Source organism: Heterocephalus glaber, unplaced genomic scaffold (genome assembly GCF_053883595.1).
Source record: "Heterocephalus glaber isolate CG9 unplaced genomic scaffold, H.glaber_assembly_v1.0 deba00001442, whole genome shotgun sequence".
Classification (NCBI taxonomy): domain Eukaryota; kingdom Metazoa; phylum Chordata; class Mammalia; order Rodentia; family Bathyergidae; genus Heterocephalus; species Heterocephalus glaber.
This window is the reverse complement of record NW_028258296.1, coordinates 7,227,993-7,253,825: the sequence shown is the minus strand read 5'-3', so window position 1 is coordinate 7,253,825 and position 25,833 is coordinate 7,227,993. Positions and strand designations below refer to the sequence as shown.

General features: G+C 38.4%; 1 protein-coding gene across 2 annotated transcripts in view; it reads left to right on the top strand.

Annotated features, from left to right (window-relative positions):
* The window catches only part of Lrrc40 (leucine rich repeat containing 40), a 48,413-nt gene extending 22,830 nt beyond the window's left edge, over window positions 1-25,583 (top strand). Inside the window, exons 10-15 of one of the 2 annotated variants that reach the window (XM_004841463.3) lie at window positions 6,846-6,957; window positions 9,519-9,626; window positions 12,059-12,169; window positions 13,914-13,991; window positions 16,120-16,305; window positions 18,607-25,583. In XM_004841463.3, coding sequence (XP_004841520.1) covers window positions 6,846-6,957; window positions 9,519-9,626; window positions 12,059-12,169; window positions 13,914-13,991; window positions 16,120-16,305; window positions 18,607-18,712 — 701 coding nt within the window. In that variant the 3' untranslated portion in view covers window positions 18,713-25,583. The remainder of the gene's footprint in view (window positions 1-6,845; window positions 6,958-9,518; window positions 9,627-12,058; window positions 12,170-13,913; window positions 13,992-16,119; window positions 16,306-18,606) is intronic. The other variant, XM_004841464.3, reaches the window with a different exon arrangement.
* The last annotated feature ends 250 nt before the right edge of the window (window positions 25,584-25,833 follow it).

Sequence of the window (25,833 nt, the reverse complement as noted above, 5' to 3'; positions counted from 1 at the left end):
GTGTGTTGTTGCTCCTGCCTCTGGTGTCCTTTTACAGATTTCACCAGTTTTTCTGGGAAGCGAGCTAGCAGAGCCTCTCATGTTGTCCTGTCATAGGATGGTCTCTGGGAAATATTCCTCCCCAGTCGGTCTATGCTTTCGATACATAATCGCTGCAGTCATCCTGGGCACTCAGTACACATAGCATCATGTGGCAAGCATTTTACTTCCTCTCCCCGCCCGTCCTCCCTGCTCCCTCTGAGAAATAATACTCTACCTAGAGAACAAAAATTGGGGGAAGCCAGCGTCTACCAAAGGACACAATAATTTAAACCCCACTGACCAAATGTCAGCAAACTGTCTTACTGAGAATTTCTCTCTGTGTGTCTGTACGCCTGATTTTTGTAACCCTTTCATCTTTCAGCCCGTGATGTTATCTCTTATTCTTTTTCGCTTTCTCCTTTGTTCTGCTATATATATTTGGAGTGGGGAAAGTTTATTTCAAATAGGACAGCAAACCAAAGGAAAACCAATCAAAAGCCAAATGTACAAAAAGACTAGCTTTCTCTCTGTAAGAAGTTGAGATTAAAAAAAATTAGTTCACCAGCTTTAAAAAATAACAGAAGAGAAATGTACCAGTGCTCAAAGCCTGAGAGAATGTGACTTTTTGTTTATAATCTTTCAGGTTGTTGATCTCCTCTGCCTGATTGTTCATTTTACTGACATTTTACCACTCTTTCTTCTCACACTAGTTTGTACAGGTATGCACACTTAAAATATAGCCTGGGTTCTTTGGACTTCAAGATAATTAAGTTGAATTTTTCAAAGCATGCATTGGCTAAGGTTTTATTTATTTATTCATTCATTCATTCATTCATTTATTTTGGTACCGGGGATCGAACTTGGGACCTTGCGTTTGCAAGGCAGGTGGCAGAACCACTGAGCTAAATCCCCAGCCCCTGGCTAAGATTGTATAATGGCCATAATCATATGATGAACGATTATGTTTATGCATAATCTAATTTCAGACAGACCTCGGCTTTGTACATACATACAAGTAGAGGACTGAGACTCTTCCTCATCAAAGCAGAACCCTACTTCTAAGAAATAAACTTGCAGTGAAGAAGCTGCTCAGTGAAGGATCAGCGTGTGCTGTGGCTGGGATGTGAACTGTCCCCCACAGGCCCTGTGGCAAGGCTTGTTCCCCGCCTGGCCTGCTCTGAGGAGGCTGTGGGACCTTGTAGACGTGTCACCTCTCTGGGGGAGTCAGGTCCCTGGGGCTGGGCCCTAGGGGGAGACACTGTGACTCTAGAACCCTCTCTTTCCTTCCTTCCTGGCCTCCATGAGGTGAGCAGACCACTTCGGCCACGTGCATGTGCAGGGAATGTCCTGTGCTACGATGAGTCCAAAGCAGCAGGGCCAAGTGGCCATGGGCTGAAACTTCTGAAACCATGAGTCAGTGCATGCCCTGCCTCCTTGCGAGTCATCTCAGTGCTTAGTCACAGTGATGAAAAGCTAACCCAGGCTATGTGCATCTGCAGAGCGATGTAAGAATCACTTGTGGAACTTTTAAAAATGAAGTGCCTAGGCCAGACTTTTAACGTAGTAGAATCAGAATTTGGGCATAATAGAGTCCACGTCTTTTAAACATTGAGTAGAATTGGAATTGTCTTTTAAGTTTTCTAGAGCTCTTTGAAGAACAAGTTGAGCCACTTCATTGCTACTTTTTAAATTTTTTTTTTTTTTTTTTTGAGACAGGCTCTCACTATATAGTTCAGGCTGGTCTTGAACTCACTGTGTCACCCAGGCTGCCCTGAACTCATGGCAATCCTCCTGCCTCAGCCTCCAGAGTTCTGGAATTACAGGTGTGCGGCACCACGCCCAGCTTCTCCCCTGCTTCTTAAATACTCATGTCTCAGTTTCAGAGGTAGCCATGGAATTGGTTAAGACTGAAGATAGTGCCAGTCATTTGATTCAAGAGATTTTGATAGAGTGAGGTAAAAACTTGAAAGTGAAATGAGGGGACCCTACTTGAGGATCTGAGAGTTTTAAAAGTCACTACGAGGCCCTGGTCTGTGCTGCTTCAAATACAGAAACGCTTTCCACAAATACTTCAAACTCTGATATCTAAAAGACATTTTGTTCTTTTTAAAAGCTATTAAGTTTTGGTGGTTACTGATTTATAATCTCTCCAGTGTCTAGCAGAGGCCCAGTAGTTTATGTGAGGTTTATATAAACTTTCTGTAATGACTGTTATTTATTCTCCATTAGGAAAAGTTAATTTTCAATTCCTTGCTGCCTGACAAATAATAGCTCTGACATTATAATTATTATTTTCAAATTTGATCTTTTGCTAAATCTAGAGTATTTTTGTCCACAGATGATAGCCTTTGTTGTTATTTTTAGATGTGTTGTTACTTGAACCTGCACATGTCTATCTGTAATACGAATATAATACCTTCTTGGATGGTTTATCTTTGAGGATCAGAATTCATGAGGTGGCAGTTGTGACATTGCCCTACAATGTCCTGGACTCATCTGGATAGTACTGCACATTCATATTGGTTGTCACAGACTTTCAGTGGCTCTGACTCCTGTGTACTTACTTATTTTTCTCCAGGCAAAATCAGTTGCCTAGGAAAATAGCAGTGCTAGGATTACAGCCATACGCCCCCATGCCCGGCTGATCAGTTGACTGGACAGTGAGGATATTATTATGGATTAAATGAGTTAACCCAGCGTGATGACAAGGATTCTTAAAAATAGCCCTGAGATGCAGGAGAGCAGACTGGATGATTAAATGCAGGAAGAACTCCGGTGCTGGTTTTGTCAGTGGGGGAAGAAAGCAGTGGACCCAGGAATGTGTGTGGCTTCTAGAAGTTAGAGAGGGAAGGAAATGTTCTTCCCTACAAAAGCAAGTGCAGACCCACAAAAACTTCAATTTTAACCCAGGGAGACCTGTTTTAGAGCTCTGACCTGCTACACGGTGAGCTCCTAAGACAACAGGGTCCGAGAAGCTGCTTTTGCTAAAGGCACTCACCTCCCACTGGGCCTGAGTAACTGAAACAGACGACAGGTGAGGAGCTCAGTCCCCTGTCTTCCCCAAGTGGCTGCACTGAGTAGACCCTTTCCTACTTCACCATCACTCTTCCTTTTGGGGTTCTTGGGTTAAGTGGCCAGATCCGGTCAGCAGGGACCACTCAGTGTTGGGTCTCTACCCTGAGAGAAGTTCCTATGTCTTACATTTCTGTGTTCTTTTTAAACTACTACATTGGTCTGGCACTGTAGCTCTGTGGTAGAGGACTCCTTCCTCTAGAGTATGCGAGGCCCTGGGTTCCATCCCCAGCATTGTAAAATAAGTTAAAACCTGCTAGGTTTATAGTAACTTATTAATGCAGCTGTATAAAACTGCCCATAAATTGGGCATAAATTATGTACCTTGGTATCATGTTTTCAATTTTGTTGCGACTGTGTACTGATGAGCAGTGTTTGGGCAAATACCACCTACACTATGGGACCAAGGATATGCTGTTCCAAGACAGGTTCCTCACACCAGTGCCTTGGTTGCCAGAGAACAGAAGCTCGTGACAGCTTGCAGGGTCCATGAATAAATCTGTCTTCATCAGAACCAGACCCAGGGTTGCTGATTGATGGTCCTCATCTGGTGCTTCACTAGAGAACTTGCTTAGGATGGTGCTTCTCCAGACTCCTGTGTTTGCTGGAGCCTGGTGAACAGTCTGTGGGCCTCACTGCCACTGTGCTGCATTCGGTACCTTTGGGTGGAGCCTGGAAACCCGAGTTTGCGGTGCAGGTTCCCTGGTGCAGAAGTTCACCCTGGGGATGACACTCTGAGCCACTGCATTCCTCAGCCCTCCCCAGTGTCTCCTCGGGCTGCGCCAGCTCACAGGGCTCCGAGAACCCAGCCTGCTTTTCCCTTCTGCTGTAGCCACCCTTTGTGTTCATAGGGCTGTAGTCTGCGGGCTTGGCTAATGCAGTTTCCCTACAGCTCATTCCCACCCACCCCCGGCCCCCAGCCTCTGGCCTCAGAAAAGAAGCATTCATATAGTACCTTTCATTTTAATAAACAGTAATAAATCAAACACTAACACATCCTAAAAATGAAATGGGGGTGTTCAAAAGGTAGCGAGTTGTTTTCACTTCTGTTCCTGACAAGAAGCTATAGTTCCTGCGTGCCTTCTGATATGGCTGCTTAACTTGGCCTTGGAGATTGTGTCAGTCTCTCCCCTCCATAAATAACAGCTCCTGCAGAAATAGCCTGCACCCGTTCTGTTTTGTGATTTGTGATTTGTGATTTGTTTATCTTCTCCACTTCTTGCCATGGTAGCTCCTACCATGCTGGGTAATGTGATAGAATGCAGAACACATAAGGGAACAGACTGCAACCCTTTGATTTTATGTTTGAGAGGTGGGGCTTGCCAGATTCTCTGATCCACTCCAAAACTAGTCATACTGTGTTACTGCGCTGCTTTGGGGCTTGCCACAGACATTTTTATGTGAAGATTCTGTCCCTGTACTCCTGACTTGTTTGGTACTCATTGTGCGGTCTGGAACTTATTGTTGACTGCTGCATGGCTTCGCCCTTTTCAGCCAAAACATCTGAGACTCATCAGTCTGTTTGTACTAGTTCCCACCTCCCAGAACCTAGTAAGGACAAGGAACAAGGTAAACGAGGCACTGGGGTAATGGCCGTGCAGAGCAATCAGGGTCTGCTGGCTGCAAAGGGATGGATTGACACTGAAGGTGTCCCAATGAGGCGCCACTCATTCAGCTAGGTCACCCTCTGCGCCCTCCCTAACTCGCCAGGAAATCGGAGAATTTCTTCAGTACTTCCCTGTCCTCCTGCTTTATGTGATTGTCTCCTCATCTGGCTGTTTCTGTCAGCCACTTGCACAATTAGCAAGTTTTTCTCCCTGGAAACTTTTAGGATCTTCTCTCTGTTGCCATTATTCTCAAATTGCACCATAATATACAGTGGTGCCTCAGTTCATGAACTTGATTTGTTCTATCATTTTGGTATATGTGCTGTGGAAGCAGGCACTGTTCTGTGATTTTGGAAAAGATGGCCACGTTTGTGCTTGTGTGGGAAAGTTGGTCGCAGTCCTGTTTGTCACTGGGTGCAATTTGCAGACAAAAACAAAATTCTGCCAGATGCTTCTGTTTGAAAACAAGGCTTTCATAAACTGAGGTACATCTGTACTTCGGTGTAGATCTACTTTGGGAGGTGTAGATGTACTTTTATTCATTGTATTGGCCATTTAGTGGGACTGTTCAATTTGAGATTTTAAAATTATTATATAGATAATATTTTTAAATTAAAAGTCAGTAAATGGAAATGATTTTTAAAAACCATATATGAAGTGGCCAGGGATTTAGCTCAGAGACACCAAGCCTGCCTTGCAAGTGCAAGGTCCTGAGTTTGATCTCCAGGACCAAAAAAGCCAAAACAAAATAAAGCCAAAAACCGTATGTGAAGATATATAATGAAAACTAAATTTATCTTTCTCACCAGTTCTCTCCCCAGACAGTAGCCTCCCTTTTAAATTTTCTTTAATGCTGATTGTTAAAAAGTATCTCTGGAATCAAGAGTATCTTGCTGGGTTTGGTTTGCTGGTTTAATATTAGCCTCTCTGCATATATAATTTTGGCAATATATTACATATTTTTTAATTAAACTGCTAGGAAACTTCTAATTACCAAACCATTTACTTGATATTTTATTTGATATTCTATTATTTGTCTTATGCTACTTTTATGAATAAAGTATTCATATTGTATTTGCATAGAAAATTATTGGTATATCTTTTTTCAAAGTGGATATTTTTGTAATCAACTTATAATTTTATATATATTTAAGTCATTGATTAATGAATGATTGATGAACTCAATGGAAGTGGAATATACTTACTAATGTTTAAAAGTGTTATTGAGTGCCTGTTGGGCTAAAGCAAGATGATTGACACTTCTTTGTTTTGTTTTCTCCTGGCATGTCTTCTGCTCTTTTTTTTTTTTTTTTGGTACTGGGGATCGAACTCAGGTCTTCGTACTTGCGAGGCAGGCACATTGCCACTGAGCTAAATCCCTGGCCCATGTTTTCTGCTCTTACACACGAATTCTGGGATTGTTTTATCTTTTCCACATTGTTGAAAATACATAGTTTTACTTTCTCTTTAGATTGTTCAAATCTTTTTTCCGCCAAAACCCACAAAGCCATTTTTTTCAGTGTGTGTGTATTATATACACACCATACAATGGCAGTGTTAAACAGTCACTGGTGTTTGATGAGATGGTTGATAGTGTGAGAATATGTAAGTATGTGTGCATGTAAGAAAACACCTACTGCAGTTGAAGTCTGGCAGATGCTTAAACAAAATCTTCATAGCTATAATGTCCAAAAGCTTGATTATGCATATTGCCAGATTTTAAGTGGGTGAGGATAGCTAGCTTCATTATATCCTAAACTGAAAAGATAGGAATATTATGAGGTAGACATTTGAAGGAAGCAGTATTTTTCCTTTGTTAACAATTTCCTTTAAAGGACTTTGCTTTGTTTGCTTTATTACTTTGCTTAAGAGGAAAGATTGCTTGTCATTAGTTCTTAGTACAGTTTTTCTGTGAAAATTTTTCCTTATCGGTAAATAAATTTCCTTACAGGTTTTGAAGCCATACTGTAGAACTTTTTTTTTATTAATTATGTTCCTGAGTGATACTTTAATTATTGGGGATAAAGTATATGTTTAAATGTATTCTTACCAATAATATCTAGAAATTATGTACGCTATTTTTGTATAATATTGAGAATTGTAAAAGTGACTAAATGTTGGTTTTATGTAACTTTTCTTTGCCAGATGATGGACCTACCCACAATGACTCTGCTCCTGACACGACGGCCATGACCCTGCCAAGCGAGTCCAGGGTCAATGTCCACGCCATCGTTGCACTAAAATTATTAGATTACAGGTATGGAGTTCACTGTACTGAACACACTGAAATTACAGAACACACTGAAAACTTCTGAGAAAAAAAAAATCCTTCAGAAAAAGTACAGTTGGTGAGGAAAAATACCGAAGTACTTAACTTAGAATTATAGCAGTTGTGAAAACAGTGATGAAATAAAAGTATAATGAACTTAGACCCCCATTCCTCACATGAGTTATTATGCCTAGGAGGTCGATGATACAGTAATACTGAAATACTTCATAATGCAAAGATTTATTATGATAAAAAATGAAAGAGTGACCATATTGCTAATAAAATTCTCTGATTCAGTGATCAGCATGGAGAGAGAATTTTACATTAGAAGGTGGGTTGTTGGTAAACAAGAAACAAGCATCATTTAGTTAATGAAATATTTGACTAAAGTAAGTAACTTTTCACAGTCATAATATGTTCTGGTAGCACGTACATTAACAGTTATATTAGTGTATAAATTGAGAGAAAAGCCTACAATTTTTATATCTTTTAAAGTTGTTGGGGAAGGAAGATGCCTATGCAAGGACTGAAGGTACTGTAAAGTATTCTTTCAGTACTAAAGCAACAATGATAAAAATAAGCAGTCCTGTCAGAGCTTTTGGTGATTGGTTTACAAATGGATATTGAATTGAATAGAAAAGAATGCAGATTCGAGCCAGGTTGGGGGTGCACGCCTGTAATCTCAGCACTTTGGGAGACTGAGGCAGAAGAATTCTAAGTTTTGGGCCGAGGATTTAGCTCAGTGGTTCCTCCGCCTGCCTTGCAAGCGCAAGGACCCAAGTTTGATCCCCAGTACCAAAAAAAAAAAAAAAAAAGAATTCTAAGTTTGAGCTCAGCCTTTGCAGCTTAGTGAGTTAGTGAGGTGCTGCCTCAAAATGAGTCTTAGAGAGAGAGAGAGAGAAAGCAGAGGCTCCAGCCAGACAGGTGACGAGACTCATACAAGAATCTACACAGCCCTCATTGGAGTCTTGATCTCATTGTACCTTTTTTTTTTTGGTACTGGGGATCAAACTTGGGACCTTGTGGTTGCAGGTCAGGCGCTGGAACCACTGAACTAAATCACCGGCCTGACCTTGTACCTTTAATGTCTCAGTAGGAATCATCTCAACAGTCAGGTTCCAATTTCCATTTCAAGGGTTTTGTTTTCCATTCACATAGTTTCCATCTCTTGCTTGTGTGTGTAGAAATCACGTCTTTAAGCCAAATGCTTTTTGCCATGCTGACGTAGGCAGTTTTCCTCTGACTTTTGTTTGTGTGCATCTTCTCACGCAGCGTGGTGACCGAGTGTGTCTTCCCCACAGTGTGTCCAGCACATCTACCTGTTTATGCAGTGATCTTTCTGGAGTTTAGCAAGAATCACATTCTATAGGAGCTGCCACCAACATAGCGATCGATGACCCTGACTTCGTTCCTGCCTTAGGACTCTTAGCTTAGGGTTTCTTTTGTCCCCGTCTCCATTCCCTGGTCCCTGAGTGGATGCCATTCATGTGGTCCTAATTTGGCACTAGGCACTGTGCTAGGTCATTTATACTATATATAAGGTTTCTGTTAATGATACAAAAACTATCAAGTAGTGCTAAGCCAGTTTTATTTGGGATACCATTCCCAATCTTTACAAAGCCTAGATATTATAAAACATAATAAAGACACAAATCAGGTTGTTTGGATTCTAACTTTATTGTACTTATTTTCTCAGACAATTTAGAGGAGTCTCTCATTTAAAATATAAACTAATTCTCAATCTTGAAACTTTTAAGTGGATGCTATTATGTTAAGCATTAATCATTGTAAAAAAATGAATGAAAGTATAATGGTTAATTATAATACCAACAAATTGATAAATCTCCAAATTTTGAAAGTTTTATATTTTCACTTAATATTAAATTTATTGAAATCTTACTGGAAATGTTAATAAAATTTATATATATTTATATTTGCAAATGATGTGGCATAAATAATAATGGTGAGCTCTTCAGATTCTAATTTCAAAGTACTGAGATTTAGGGAAGTTAAATTACAAAGCTCATTAATGATAACCCTGGGAATACCTCTGGATCAGTCCACTACTCGTGTCTACTTTGTCACATACTAAGGGAGAGAGAAATTGGTCTATGTGACTAACCTAAAACTCATTTACTATACTGATGAACTTTTTAAAGTGCTTGTTATCTTGCAGTACCCAAAGAAAGGTGACAACCCTTCTTCTGAGCTTTTAAGAAAAAGGGCGACAAATAGCTTTGAAATTATAAATTTAGGTCAAGTCAGAGGTAGGGGAATGTGCTATTTAGTTGCAATATGACTTGTAGGTTTCCTAGATTGTGAAAGTATCTTGTTTTTTATTTACACTGCATTTGTGAACGCGCAGAGTGTGGCACAATGTGATGTGACATAGTACCTTGACTAGGGTAAATTTTACTGGCATCCTTTACAGAACATCACAATCAACTACCTTGAAAACCTACAAAACCTTTAGGCCTTTAAAAATGAAGAATAGTCCTGTCTTTCTGGATTGCTAAGAGTATTTCATTTTTAAACCACTTTTCATTTAGTGATAAGCAAACAACTTTGATTCCTGATGAAGTGTTTGATGCAGTAAAAAGCAACGTTGTCACTTCGGTTAACTTCAGTAAGAATCAGCTATGTGAAATTCCAAAAAGGTAAGACGTATTCATGACGCAGTTTTATTAAGGGGTGCCTCATTCTCAATTGTGTCCGTATTGTAGTTGCAAGAAAGATTATTTTTCATGGTTCTTTAATTTGAAGGTACATATTAAATTTCCTGGTTTCTTAGTATTAGAAGGATATAGCAAAATGTCTGAGATACTTTCTCATTTGTCCTGAGAAGTATACAGGAGTCTTAAAACTTTATTTCTCTTTTTTACATTGTAAACTTGGAAAATAGGTATTATAGTTATTAAAAATACTAAATTATTTTTCCTGTATAGTGAAATGTTATAGAGGAAAATGTTATAGAGGAAAATTGTTGGGACAACCCAATTACAGTTCCATATGTATTAATAGAAATTTTCATTTCCGGCCTTATGTTAATGAATTATAGCAGGAATCAAACGAAAGTATATTCAAATAAAGTTGACAGATAACCTAGCAGTTACTACAACTCTGTGTGAGGCACAAGAACTTAGGCATGGAGTCAGTTGCTTATACTGTGTCCCAGATACACTAAGCTATAGTTGAACAATTAACTAGCTCCTCTTAGATTCATTTGTGGAGCAAGGATAAAAGCAATACTTTTTATAAGAATCAAGTTAAGTGGCACAATTCATACATAGCATTTAACCAAGCCCAGGACTTAGTAAGCACTTAAATAGTGAAAAGAAGGGGGAAAAAATGATGATGAGGAGGAGGATATGTTGAGGAAATAGAATGACTTTCATCTGACTGCCAAAAAATTTTTTTTTGATGTTTAGAAATTTTTTAAAGTCAGGAAAACTGTGAAATATATTCTATTTATAGAGCACAGGTTGAGGATGGTAACTTTAAGAGCAACCACTGCAAAGGGAGAGCCAGTCCATCTTCTGGTTTTCCCTTGTTCATAGGGCTGAGAAGATATTTTAGGGAACAGGTGAGCATTTAGATTTGCTCACAGGATAGGTTTGCATTGGGGACATGGATCAAACAAGTTAATTGATAATAACAGTGAAGTGATTTAAGAGATATTACCTTATTAAATATTTTATCATTTTATTTCTCAGTCTGCTTCTTCTTGTCCAAATCAAAGTTACTCTGTTACCAGGGCTACTGTATGACTTTTTTTTGGAATTTAAAGGGCCAATGAAAAAGGATAGTAAAGGCATACCTTGCTTTGGAGTATGCAAACCACACTTCTCCTTTTTCCTTCATTTTTTTAATACATAAGTCATACTTTTCTCCACAGTTTTCTTTATAACAATAATATGTATTCATAAGATTTTGGATCATGTGAAGCAACATATCAGGCATAGTCCTATCACTGAATTATTGTGCTTAGTGACATTTTATTTCGAGCTATTCCTGACTTGAAGTTATATCACACATGTAATTTATATCTTGACTGCTTCATTTGCCAAAAGTATTTACCTGTGTAGAGAGCTATCTAATTTAACTGTATCCAATAAGGTTGATTATAGCAACAAATAAGACATTCTTTCTTTAGACCAAATTTCCAGAAAAATTACTAAGTCAAATAGTATACCTCCTGATGGATATAGCACATCACTTTCAAAAAATAAATTTATCAGTTACACTCTAGAACTCATTTTCTCCTTCACTGCATCTTCTGCCCAACATTTGGTTTTCTTTCATTCTTTTTTCTTTGCTAATGTGATAGACTAAAAGTGACTTGTTGTAGTTTAACTTTTTTTGACAGATTATATTAATAGCATAACCAAAACTGCTAAGCTTGATTAGGCTTACTTAGAAATGTTTAATTGTTCCTCTTGAAGCTGGTAACACTTGTGAAACCTGGGAATTAACTCTGTGTTTTCTTATAATTATGATTAAATACAATTTGGGTAACGAATTGTATGAAAAAAGTTGACACATATTTTAAAAATATTCTTGAAGTACCTAGATGGAGATAGTATTATATTATATAATGTAAAGATGTTATAGATACATATATAAAAATTTGGCTTATGGTTTCAAGTTATTAACAAAGAAAGTAGAAAAATTACCTAGATCTTATTTCTCCTTTTTGCCACCATGAGTTTAAATACAGAATAAACAGGCTTTAAACTTAAACTTCAACATGCACTGCAGGTCAAATAGAAATTTTTGGATAATAGAAATTCTACAGTAAGGCTATTTTTTTAAAAAATACATTTTTATTAGTTACATATCCAACTGCAGTTTTTGTGAAAAGTAGAAGATACAAAAAGTCACAGTTGGGGCCGGGGATTTAGCTCAGTGGTTTCGCCACCTTGCTGCGTAAGTGCAAGGACCCAAGTTTGATTCCCGGTACCAAAAAGAAAAAAAGTCACAGTTGGCAGAAATGACAGGATTTTTCCCTGATGATCTGTTTGTGTACTGACAGCTTTGAAGTTCGGACAGTGAACACAGTGCTCACATTTTAATATGATTTTTGTTTCAGGATCATGGAACTGAAGGAGACAGTTTCTGATGTCAATCTTGGTTTTAATAAGCTTTCCTTTGTACCCTTGGAATTATGCATGCTTCAAAAATTGACTTTTTTAGATCTCAGGTATTTATTGTTACTGTTGCTTGACTTTTTAAAAATTAAGTCTTGTCTTTAATTTGCCCTAATTTGCCCTGTATATCATGTTTTTGTAGGTAGGTGTGGAAACTGGTCTTTCGCTAATTAACAATATGTGAGGAGAGATCTTAAAATTAAGTATTTAGGAAATATTTTAATAATACACTTGTCATTTGTAAGGAGTTTATAAGTGAGAAGACAAAGTTACTTAAAATATTAATATATTCTTTAAATTCAGGCCTAAGCAGGGGCCGGGGATTTAGCTCAGTGGCACTGTGCCTGCCTTGCAAGCTCAAGGTCCTGAGTTTGACCCTTGGTTCCAAAAAAAAAAAAAAAAAGAAATTCAGGCCTAAGCAAGATCACAACACATGAGGAATATTGCCTTTGTATTTTCCTGAAAGTAAATAGTGTAAATCTGGCCCAACCCTGTGCAGCTCACCAGCTTAGGTGGCTTCCCTCAGAGGAACCGTCTTGGTTTCAAAGTGCTGCATTGAACATACAAATGTAGAACACTGTGACTGCCAACACAAAGAAAGGAAACAGGTTTAGGCTCTGCGGAAGTGAGAAAGTTTAAAGAGGTCTAGTTTGACGTGATGGGATCAGAAGCGTGATGGTTCTTTAAGGGTATCTCACGTTATGTGGTCATTTATATGCTTGGACTTTACAGTTATATTTGTAAACCATATCTCTGGCGCCTGGGCTAAGTAACCACATTTCACTTTCATGTCTGATAGCAGTTAAGTATAAGACTCTAGGAACTCAAAAATAGTAATCATGAGTGTTATTCTGTATAACACAGACAGTAAGTGTGGAAAAGTACAGAGGAAATGGAAAAGGACAGAGGTTGCACTGTAGAATCTGTGACTTCTCTATTAGGCTGAATAGATACCCAGAGAAACAGGTTAGAGAGAATTACTCCATTGTAAAAGATTATCATCTAGGTGCAAATAATTTTATCACAAGTTTCCTCCTCTTAGTAGTTACGCTGCCTCTAAAGTCCTTCTGCCTTACCGTTAACCCATCTTCAAACACTGCTCCCTGATCCTCCTTTTAACAAGAAACAAGATTCTCTGTATTTCTGTTTCAGTGTCAGATCTTAAAAAATATCCATTTACAAATTGAAATTCCAAACTTAGAAATGACTTGCTTAATACCTGCTGAGTAGAAAGATCCAAGTTTCTAAACATATAGAATCTCCTTAACTTCCTGTTTCATTTTATCCTATAACTTTTTAATTCTTGGAATAGAATTTCATATCTATGTGCAAGAAATGTGTATTAACACCAAAAGGGTGTTTATTTCATATAGTATTACAAATATGATTGGAAGGGCCCAGCTATGAGTATTACTGAACCCACTTTGAAGGCCTTAAGGAATTGATTCACAGTGTTTACCCTGTTATATCTGTTTTCCAAAAGTTGACTTCATTGTGAGCTGGCTGCGTATTGTTGTTAGGATTTGCCACTAACCAAATACTTGAGTCAGCTGACAGATTCGAAATTCTCAGGGCCAGGGATTTAGCTTAGTGGTTCTGCCACCTGCCCCGCAAGTGCAAGGACCTGAGTTCAATCCCCGGTACCAAAAAAAAAAACTTCTCAGAACTCAGCCTTAATGACATCAGATTATGTATTCATAAACTCGTCCATGTATTTTTTTTCTCTTCAAAATTTTACAAATAAACTTGTAGAAATTTTCAAAAATTGTAAATCATCTATTTTTATTTCTAATTTAGGAACAATTTTTTAAATTCTTTGCCTGAAGACATGAAATCATTGATAAGACTACAAACGATCAATCTTTCCTTTAATAGGTAAGAGACAGAACACAGTCATTATAGTCATTCTGTAGAAAATATGTATTTATTACTGAGAAAACAACTAAAAGAGTCAAATAAAAAGACCCCTTATTTTTACTCTACTTCAGTATGCAGATGTTATTTTCATTTAGTTCTACATAGTACTGAAAGTGATGTTGCTTGCTTAGAATTCTCACAATTGATATCTAGCAGAGTTTTTGTTTCCTTTTGTACCATTTTGAGAACCCTATGGTCTAGTGGGAAAAAAAATACATACACATAAATGTCATTGCTTTAATGGAAGCATGTGCATAGGCAAAGGTATCTTCTGAAATTACCCGAAGACGGAGGAGGTGACATGGAAACCCGGGCTTAGAAAGTAGGCATTTGCCAAGCACACCGTTGGCAGGCATCCCAGTTGGGGCACGTAGCGTTCACAGAGTTCCAAACACGTGAGAGCAGAGTGTGCCTGAGGGACTTGAAGAAGCTCTGTCGCCGAGGCCCACGATAGAGGAGATGAGGTGCAGAGTAACAGTGAGACTGGGGGTGTAAGCGGTAGCTAAGTAAAATTCAGATGTTTTTCTACAAACACTCTCAAGATAACTACAGATAATTCAAGAACAGCTCATACTTATTACCTGAGCGTGCTGTATTAAGTACTTTAGGTGGCCTAGCTCATTCTATGTGGTACATTCTGTTATACCTATTTAAAAACCAAAGACTAGAAGCTAAATAATTTATGTAAGACATACCTAGGTAGTAAGGTACATGGGGCTGGAATTTGAATCCAGGTGGTTCTGCTCCAAAAGTTGGGCTCCTAACAGCTATGTCATGTTATTTGCTATGATGAAAATTGATTCTAGTAGCAATTTAATAAAAATATTAGTAGCTAGCATTTACTGTGACCCTCATAAGGTCTTCAGATACATTTATTCAATCCTTCTAACCAGTTTACACGTTTAATAGTATTATCATTCCTCATTTATGGTGAGGAAGCTAATGGATGGTGATATTAAATACACCTTATTAATTTCTGATCAGCTTGCTCCATTATTTGTGCTTTCTCATGGATAGATCACGCCATTATTGTCATTACTAAAAATACATCAACTCCTCAGATCTCTTCTAATTTTTACTGGTAAATTGAGGGGTCGCTTTTCTATTGCACTGTCTGTTACGCTACCAGTTACACTGTCAGCAGTGCATTTGGGGAAGTGGCAGAAACTAACCCTAGCTTCTGTGTTAACAGGTAGAATTAGCTCCCATAATTACCATGTTCAGAGTTGGAGGAGAGTGAAGAGAAAGAGGCTTCTGAGGGGCCGGTTGGTCCATCTGTACTCTTGATTATTGGCTCTTTCATGCCACTGAATCTTCAGAGCTGTCTTGAGTCTCCCCTCCGTTACTGTTTTTTGTTTGTCTTATATATCAGAACAGCAAAAGAAGGAAACGGAGTGTGGGCAGTGAAAAGAGCACAGCTATAAAAGCTCTCCATGAGCCCATCCTTGGCTAGTCCATGGTGCACTTTACCTCATGCAAACAGTGCACCGGCCTTGTCCTCTGTGGGTTCATGTCAGCTGAGAGCAGGCTCTGAGAGCCACCCACCTGCCTGTCTTTCTTCCTCGAGGCACCTTCAGGGTTGCTTTGGCCCCGGAAGTGGGCTGTGTGAGTCTGGACAAGGAAGTCTGTGGTCTGGTCATCCTCTTAACGCAAAGTGTACTTGTCTTGGAAGCCTCATTCAAAGTAAAATACAATTCTGAAATTTTACTTAATAGATTGGCAGTGATTCATAAGAAGTAAAAGTGAACTCAGGAAGAATACCTATATAAAAAAACATTGTATACGGAAGCTCAGGAAAATTTCCTTATGTCCTGAATGTGAACAGAAAAACACGGGAGACCTGATCCTGAACCTTTGATTTTCATGCAGTCAGTAGTAATTTATAAGTCTGTCCACTCAGCATGTATTGCAGGGTTTCCAAAATGAACCCATTTTCTTTATTTTCTGGAAAATTTGAACATAGGACTTATACTAAATATCAATAGACTACATTAAAGAAGGCTTTATTTCATGATATAAAATTTAAGATCATCTATTAGGGAAAGATTTTCTTCTGATTCCAAGTGCTCTGTTCATATATTAATAGGTTCAAAGTTCTACCGGAAGTCTTATATCATATCCCCACACTGGAGTCAATTCTGATTAGTAATAATCAGGTTGGGTCTCTGGATCCTCAGAAAATGAAGATGATGGAAAATCTGATGACGCTGGACCTTCAGAATAATGACCTTCTACAAATTCCACCAGAGCTCGGTAATTGTGTGAGCTTGAGGTAACCATACCATTCTACTGAATTTTTTCATTTATTGACTTGATTTGTTGAAGTGGTTTACTTTTTCACGATTGAATCTTGGAGAAAGTTGAAGGAACTTAATATTCTGTTAAAAATAACAGTTAATTGGGCCGGGGATTTAGCTCAGTGGATGTGCCACCTGCTTCGCAAGTGCAAGGACCCAAGTTCGATCCCTGGTACCAAAAAAACCCCCCAAAAACAGTTAATGTTGGGCCAGGGATTTAGCTCAGTGGTGCTGATGCCTGCCTCGCAAGCACAAGGTTCTGAGTTCCATCCGGGTACCCAAAAAAATAAAAAATAAAATAACAGTTGATGCAATTCAGAATCCCAATTCTGGTTTTCAGATTTTACCAAATATTTTAAGCTTTGTTTATATAGTATTATATATGTATAAGTATCCTAAGTATTTCTAGTAGCACTTTTCTCATTGTTATATATGTTTATAACCTGAAACTACTGCATAGAAAATGTCAGGCGAACATGAGCTTTCTGCATAGGGTTTCTGAAACCTGATTATAGACTGTCACCATTGCAGCCCAGCGTGGTCTCTCTCACTCTTTACGTCTACTGTTCTCTCAGTCTTTACCCCGCTTTCTTCCGTAATCAACCTAACAGTCCCCTTTGTGAAAACTTTCCCTATTCTCCAAGCAGAATTAGACTCTGCTCTGATCTCCTGTTAAGTTCTTTATGGACCTTCTTATGCCATTTCTTTGGTATTTTAGAAAACAGCTGTTCCAGTGCCTGGAGCATAGTAAGCACTCAGTAGTGCTGGTTAAGTGAATATAAAGGAAGTTTGTGCTGTTAATGGAAAGCTAGCTAAGCAGAATGTATCTGAAGAATTTATTATCGAAAACTACATCTTAATTGTTTAGTGTGTTTTCCTTCACTGGGTCAGCACCGCATCTGCTCTGCTACTCATAGCAGTGAATTGGAGGAGACAAGTAGAGCTGATTCTAGAAGTTCACTGTGAGCCAAATGAATGAATACTGAGCCATTGTTCCAAGGGGAAGTGCAGGGTCAGGTTCTCTGCAAAACTCTGGGCACATTTTCATCAGCCCATAAGTACATAACTGTTTTGTTTGTGTGCTTCTGAATTTATTGTTGATTTGTTAACATGGAATTAATGGCCAACAGCGCTATATTTCATGTCTGAATGAAGCTTACCTAACACATATATTTTCCATGAGGCACATGTGTGCTTAGGAAAACTAGACAACGCTTCACTTTGGGCCATCTAAACAGTAAAAATCACCAACAGAAAAGCTACAAAAATATGTAAGGTGTGACATCAGATGCACAGTAGAAAACGTGTTTGGCACAGTAGGAGAGCTGAAACAAGAAAGCAGGCCAGCATCTTGTTTGATGCCATTTGGGACCACTCTGGGCAGGTGACTCAAATGCATCGCCGCTCTGTGCATGTCCGTGAATGACCTCAGAAATGCCACACCTATGGATTTTCAGGTTTCCAACAAATTTCATGAGTAGGAAAATTTGCAAATATGGAATCTGTGACTAATAATTAGCTGTTTTTTTCTAGAAATTAAGAAAATCTCTGAAAGAGTTCCCAAAAAGCAAAAATTTGAAGATACAGTTTAAATCATCTGTGTAACATGGTCTGAGTCCTTTGACTTTTGTTTACATGAACACTTAAATTGTTTGAATTAATTTAAAAGTCTTCTAATTGAAGATATTTCACTAATTGTATAAAGAAACAAAAGAACCAGCCCCTGATTCTTTAGTTGAATGTGTAAAGAGAATATCTGCATATGTATGTGCTAGGGAGAGAGGGTGGACTCATGTTCATGATGCGTTGGTTACATTATAGTCCTGGTCGGCTCCCTCATTCTGTCTGAACCTCTCTGTTCATGTAGTATATGGCCATTGTAAGCTTGGGAGGAGGCGGGACAGAATGATGGCTGAGATCACAGCTCCACTGTCCAGTGGCTGTTTGATCTTAGTCAGGGCCATGTTACCTCCTGGAATTTGTGTTTCCCCATCTGTGAATTAGGAATGTTAATGGTACCTACACCATCGGATTGTTAAGACAGTTGAGACAGTGAAAATAAATAATGCATGCAGTACCTTTCACATAATGATTACTCAATATTGTTTGGGTTATTATTGTAGTTGTAGTTTCAACTGTTTAAATGCTCAGTTTTGAAAAGGGACAAATAAAAAATAAAAATTTTACTTATAAAATTGCAAATAAAATTTATTTTCATGAAAAAAAATCTCAACAGTGGAAAATGCCTCAAGTTCCCAATTTCTCTTTTGTTTTAGAACATTACTGCTAGATGGAAACCCATTCCGCGTCCCTCGAGCAGCCATATTAATGAAAGGAACAGCTGCAGTACTGGAATACTTGAGAGACCGAATTCCTACTTAAATTAGAGATATTTTCTAACTTTGGTCAGTTTCATTCTCAGAGGGATATAATATTTTGTTTCAATATCATCCCAAAGGTGATTGCTATAATTGGTCTTAAAGTTTCCCAGGGTCACCTAGCCATGGGTTTAATTGGCCTGGGCTGTATTCACTGCCACTAATTGTTTCTTACTGACAGTTGTTTAACATTTTTCTAAGATGTACTCTATATGTATAATGGTGGAAACCACATAGAGTCATGCAGTGTTCACACTTTTGAATGTTTTACCCAGGGTTTATCCTGCTCATATTCATTCCCTTAATCTTTTAGCTACTTTCTTCAAAACTGAATTTTTTGTTTGATTGTTTTGTGTGACAGGGTCTCACTGTGTAGTTCAGGCTGACTTTGAACTCCTGGTCATCCTCCTGCCTCAGCCTCCTGAGTGCTAGGATCACAGGCGTGCACCACCACACCCAGCCAAAAGTGAATTTTTGGTCACTATGATTTAATATTTTTATAACAACATTTTTGTAGAACTGGGTATTTTCCCCTTGTTTCTTTTTGTATTCCACATAAAATTAACGTTGCCTTGTTTTTATTTGTAATCTAGCAGAAATGTTTCTTTTCTAGTGATGAAGTAGGTGTTTTCTGTGTTTCAGAAAACCATTTCATCAAGTTTGCTGATTTCACAAAAATGCTACTCAAGATACAGAAATTGACGGAAAGTGAAAGTGTTACTGTGACTGCTGCCACAGAAGCAGGGGCACTTTCACTTGCTTCCCGCAGCCGCACTAACACCTGACAGTTTATTTTAAAAAATGCCTTCTTCGTGTTTTCACACGATAATCTACTACTTTTTCCTTCATGAGAATTAAAGGGGTGAGATTTGCACATTTCCCCCTCAGTCAGAGCATCAGCATTTAAATGCCTTTCGTCCCTTAAGGAAAAAAAATATTGATGTCGTTACCTTATTAATTGTATAGAGGACAGCAGCAGAGAACTGTGAATGCTGTCATTTGGCAGTCTTGAAGTGTGTTTTGTTTAAGTACTTACTGGGCAAGTATTTGTATACTTCATGTACCTGTGGGCATGTTTTGATCCAACCTTGTGTACCGTTTTATTTCCAGCACTTTAATTTTAAAATTTGTTTGCAGTCCTGTTAAGACTAGCAGCCATGCAGCAGTTTTCTAAAAGGGAATTTAACATAGGTAAACTTGATTTAATGAAAGTCAAATATAAAGTTTTGTTTACACTAAAATTATTGGGAAGAGGTTGGCCTGTCGTTATGACACTTACACCTTTCTCCTAAGTCACCGATTCAGTGGCCTGTATATCAATAGATAGATGTGGTTTAGATAGCTTTGGGATGATTGAGGCATGAATCATGAAAAAGGTCATTGCAAATGGAGATAAATACTACATGTTCATAATAAAAAATTTTTCAAGCATTGATTACAATGTTTGTTTTTGTGTTGAAAGAAACATGCTCCTTTTATGTTACAACTCTAATAGTAAACAAGACGCTTTACAATAAGGTGACATTTTATTATTTATACAATAAAGAGACTTTTATGTTATTCAAAACACTTTTTTTTTAAATACTGAAAAAGTTGAGTACACCAAAGCCGAAAAATGGCTCTGCTATACACTGCACAGCATTATTTTAGTCCCTGTATTTTGTATCTGTACAGAAAGCATCTTCAAAATGCATTCTAATCACATTGTACACCTGTACCGATTAGTGTCAGTACATAAAATAAAACTGGCAAGTACAGCTTGCATTTGCAAATTAACTGATAAGGTAATTAATCTCACTGATTCAGTAAATTTAAAATATAAATTCATAGGACTTCTTTGCACATAAAATGAAGCAGCTTTCAAGGTCATTATGGTCTCATACTGCAAAAAAACTGTTAAGTACATTCACAATCTATGTTAATAAAGTAGTAAATATGTCTTCATTCAGTTCTATTTACATCAGTATGTAGTTCAACTAAAAAGTACTGTTAATCATGATACAGTAGTTTTTTGAACACATACAAAAAACAATTTTTATATATAATTTTAAGCTCAAAATCACAATTATCTCAAAATATTAATTACAATACAGCCATTTCAATTAAACATGTCATGATTTGATTTTTTTTTATAAAATGGTAAAACTTTATTAAAGTAAGCAATTTATTTCGAATTGGCTAGAGTACACCCAAGTAGAAAATCTTAAATGTTATGAGGCATTTCCTGCCCCCTCCCACCCGAATTTGTATACAGCCACCTAGGCTAGCAAAGAGACAGAAAAGGCCCCAATTTATAAAGATTAAGCCTCTTTTGCTATCTGCTGTGGTCTGTTGGTTCTTCCATAAACGCTTTACAAGGGGAGTATCAATAAACTGCCATGGAGTGCATGCATTCATATACAGTATGTCTGTAAAATGTCCATGTTTACTAATGCACATTAAAATGTTCACAAAGACCGCAAAAGAAGTCATAAGTAAAGAAGCACTTTATCTGCCAGTCACATACTGTAAATTTGAATACTACTTGATAATAGAATGGAATTTCTTTGCAATCGGATTCCCAATTCTAGTCCTTTCTCTGACTAAAGGAGGCCTTAAGGTGTCACTGTTGCGCTGCACATATGGTAGTGAAGTTAGGTGTCAGGAAAGAACGAGCATCTAGAGACTTCATTTTACTAAAATATCGACTCAAAGTTGCATCACCGCCCTGGAATTTCTGTTAAACTTACAGGAGAGTGAAATATTTCACTAACTGAATTATATGACCTCAAATGGAAGATCCTTGTGTTTGGCATATAAGAAAATAATAACATAAAGGAGGAATTACAACTTAATTTTATAGAATGTTCCAACAGAACTGAAGTCAAAAGTAGTCAATTATTAACTAGTTTAGATAATGAAAATAATTTTCATAGATACTTAAAACCTGAAAGCATTATGTACTATCTTTTCACTTTAAATTCTTAACAAACCAAAAACCGTATCACTGTCTTCCTTTACAATCACTGCTGTTAGTTTAATATTTCTCCTCTAAGTAGGCTAACACCATAGTTCATCTTAGTGTTCGCGTGTACACAGCTGGGTAGGGAGTGCGCTTGCATGGATTGCAAAGTGGGAAAAATAAAAACAAAGCTGTGGTACTTGGAATTACAGTAAGCTTGCAATAACCTTACTTTTACAAGTCATTTGTTAATGGGCTTTGAAATTCACAAACTAGTAAGTAGATTTACCTCTGATTTTCCATTAACCTTAGAAAAATGCCCTCCCTCCACCTGTAGATCATGGCGTCACCCTTAAGCCTCCATTAGTCCTTTCCAGACAGGAGCACAGCGAGAAACGCTGTTGGCTCTTCAAATAAAAAAAACGTAGTTCACCTATCACCTATCTTTCTCTTCTTTCCAAACTGAAAATAGTAAGGCTTTCATTTTCAAGGAGGATACTGTAGTAAAAGGGCAATGCCTAATTGTCAAAGAGCAGGAGTATCAAACATTTATTGCATTCCACAGACACCAGGTGTCGTCAGAGCTGAAAGACCTGTTCTTTCTGACCTGAACCAGGTGCCTTTCCCACATTTCAAGACCAGCAGGAGTCCTTTTGAGTGGAAAGACCACAAGTTTTGAAATAAAATTTATTTCAACAATACATTCTGAAAAGAAATTACTTTTCTAGCCAATATGGAAACTGCTTTATATATTATGTGAGTTTCATCTTGGTTTTCCTATGGACTTCACGAAAATTATCTAAGATTTCTCAACTAAGTAAGAGATTCTTCAGTCCAGGGTTAGGAACGTCTACAAAGGATGGAGAGACACAAGGAAATACAATGTGATTTCTTTAGTCCATTTGTCAAATGCTTTCCTTAACTCAGCTGTCATAAAGGTCAGCTGGCCTGCCATACGGGGCAATGTTTAACCTCATTTACTTCAGCTGTGCAAACAAAGAGACAAAGAAAAACCCTCCTATGTATGCGTGTCTACACGTAGACACAGAACCTGAGTCATAATAAAAGTTTGTAATATAAGAAAACTTTTCTTAATGTAGGAAAATAACCTTTAAAGAGCCAAAAATACCTTTGTACAATATAAGCAGCTAACTTTAAAACTTCAGTGTGCTTACCACGCATTTTATAAGACTCAGCACAAAAAGGGATAATTTACATTTGATAATTTTCTCAACTCTAGCTGAGATAACCACATTTTATATCTAACATCTATATTCATTCCCCTGAATTCATCAATTTGTCTAAAAACAAAAACCATAAAAAGGAAACTATACACACATTCAAATGAGTCCTGTTTAATTTCTGACAAAGAGTTCTTGCCTTTTTCCTGAATATTGAGGACACAGGAGTTTGGGGTTGCTAGTGCCAACCTAAAGAGGAGTTCTAAAATTTAAAACAAGTAAACTACGTAATGTTACTAAGAGAAACATTACTTGTGAAAACATTTTGCTCAGAGTCCGGCCAAAATCTGCCTAAAACTGGTCTCGTTTTTAGGCGCCCGCTCTTTAGACTTAAATCTTTAAAACCCCTGCTTTCTGCACCCTTGGTTCCTTAGCTTTCAGTGGATTTCTTCCTTTTTTCATTCTAAATACTCAACTGTCCCAGCTGGAGCGCCTCTGTACATGCAGCTGCCAGTTACAGTGTCCTCTTCCCTTACTACACCTTTATTTTTGGTTTCTTTTCTTCAGGAGCCCAGCACTCCAGAACAATTCCTTGGCTTCCTGTGTCATCTACTCTTCAGGTGAAAAGCTGCTTAAATGTGTCCTCACGGTCTTGTCACTAGATACCAATTTAAGGCTCAGTTTGGGACATACTTATTCCCTGGGCTACCTCTCAGATGCATATTGGTGATATTTTACAGAAAAGTGAGTGAAAGTTGCTTTTCCCTGCTGCCCCTAGTGGAGTCCATTAATTATGCATTTATGTCAGCTGTCGCTGTCACACTGGGAGAAGGGAAGCCATATGGACAAAAAGGATCATCCTGGCCAGGAGGGCTCTGGATACTGGCATCAGCAGCTGAAGGGTCCTGGGCGTTGCCCTTAAGAGCTGTCTCTCTTCCCTGTGAGTCTGGTTTGGGGACAAGAGGGGAAATGCCTGCCAGAGGGTTAGGGATTTTTGCCATTAGCAAGGAACTGGAGTCTCTTCCTGTCTTTTTCTATGACACTTGCCTGAGAAGGATTCTGCATTGTGCAGAAGGCTAAAAGCAGAGTCACACGTTCTCTGCTAACAGACTTGTTGCCATGGGAACCAATGCAGAAAAACGAAAATAAGACTAGAAGTGAAAAATCAAATGTGGAAAAAAAGAATTGCCACGGAATTGGTTTCTACATGGCAATTTGGGCATTTGGGATTTAAAGAAAGAGCCCGTTCCCCAAGTGGTCAGATCAATGGAAGTGGACGAACTGCCGAGCTGGTCGCTGATCCCAGGAGGCCAGAGATAGTGGTGCAGGGAGAGAGTGGTGTGGAGGTTGCAGCTTGCAGGAGGGGAACTTTGTAAAATCCAGTTCCATCCCGATAAAGGTAAGCTCTTCAGCCCAAATGTTCAGCTAACTGTATGATCAGACATGCCCCTCGGGAAAACACATCTATGCTTAGCTCCATAAACAAAAGCAGCCTGCTGTAACAATCCTAACCTTCCACAGCCAGCACACGTTACCTGACAAGATTATTGCACAACTAGCATATTATTGCTTGAAGCATCTTTCCAAATATTCAAAAACAGGGCCGGGGATTTAGGCCAGTGGTTCCGTCGCCTGCCTCGCAAGCGCAAGGACCTGAGTTCGATCCCCGGTACCAAAAAAAACAACAAAAAAACAAAGAGTGACAATAACAAACCCCACACCTTGCAAATGGGCAGCTCCCATCCCCCACAAGATAAGCTATTATAAGTAACTTAAAATTTACTTATTAGGGAAATAATTATTTCACTTCGCTTGATACAAGTCCTCCCTGTATTCTGGACTTGATAATAAATTGATTGAAGTAGACTATAGGACCCCAGGAAAATCTTCAGCACGGATTTAAGTTTCACCCTAATCTGAGAAAAACAGACATTTGTGTTGTATTTTCAGAGGCTCCGTGGGAACTGCACCTGTGTTGTCCCCAAGCCTCCCCAAAGGTTATTTCCTGAAATTCTATAATTAATGCTTTATTCCTGTGGCTGTAGCCTGGGCCTGTATTGAAATGCAATTACCCTCAGGAGCTGGGGAAAGGTCACACTGTTGATGACTTGATTCCCCAGAGAGCTAAGTTTCAGACAGTACTAAGACTCTTCACCTTAACCCTCCCATCCTCCCTCAAACACAGACGGAGAAGAAACTAGGAACACAACATCCACCTGTACAACAGGTAGGGATGCGGCCCAGGAAGCAGATTACCTACCAGGTATGGCTTACCAGGTAAGTTCCATCTTTAGGGGACATCTCACGACAAATGCCCTGAATAACTTTGCTCTTTGTGTCCAAAGTACACTGCACATAGATTTCACTAGAAACACTTTCTTACTGATGACTTCCTGCCTATTTGAGCTCCTTGCTGAAGCCTTTACCAATCTTCAATTCTTGCAATAACAAAAGCCCATTAGGTTATCTTCTTCTAAGAGTACTTTCACAACTCCAAAATCCAATAAAATACCGGTGTTTTCTCCCACTTGTGATCTGGAGGCACGCTCCACAATGCACACAGGACCCTACCCAGAGGTTTGAGTACAGTGGTCTCCCTGATGTTAGCCAATTTCTTATGCCAACATTTCGGTGAATTCCAGGAGTGGAGACACACATGCTTGGTTTTGGCAGGTGGGAGTTATTATAAAAAGCCTTGATTTTCTCTTCTTTCTTTTCTTTTCTTTTCTTTTTTTTTTTTTTTTAACTAAGAACAGAGAAGTAGATTGCTTTCCGAGATAGGCCAATAAAACATACTCGTATCTTCACAAGCAGCTATGCCTTTGAATTTGCCATATGATAAAGAGGAGATGGATGCTTCTCATTTCTATATGGTCTTTCTACAAGCACCTGATGCCTGGAGAGAGACTATCTGGTCACTCCTGAAAAAGGATTAGCTCTTGCCACAACCCCTCTGATCTAACCGGTAGATCATACCTTGAGCTTCTCCAGCAGAGGAGAAGT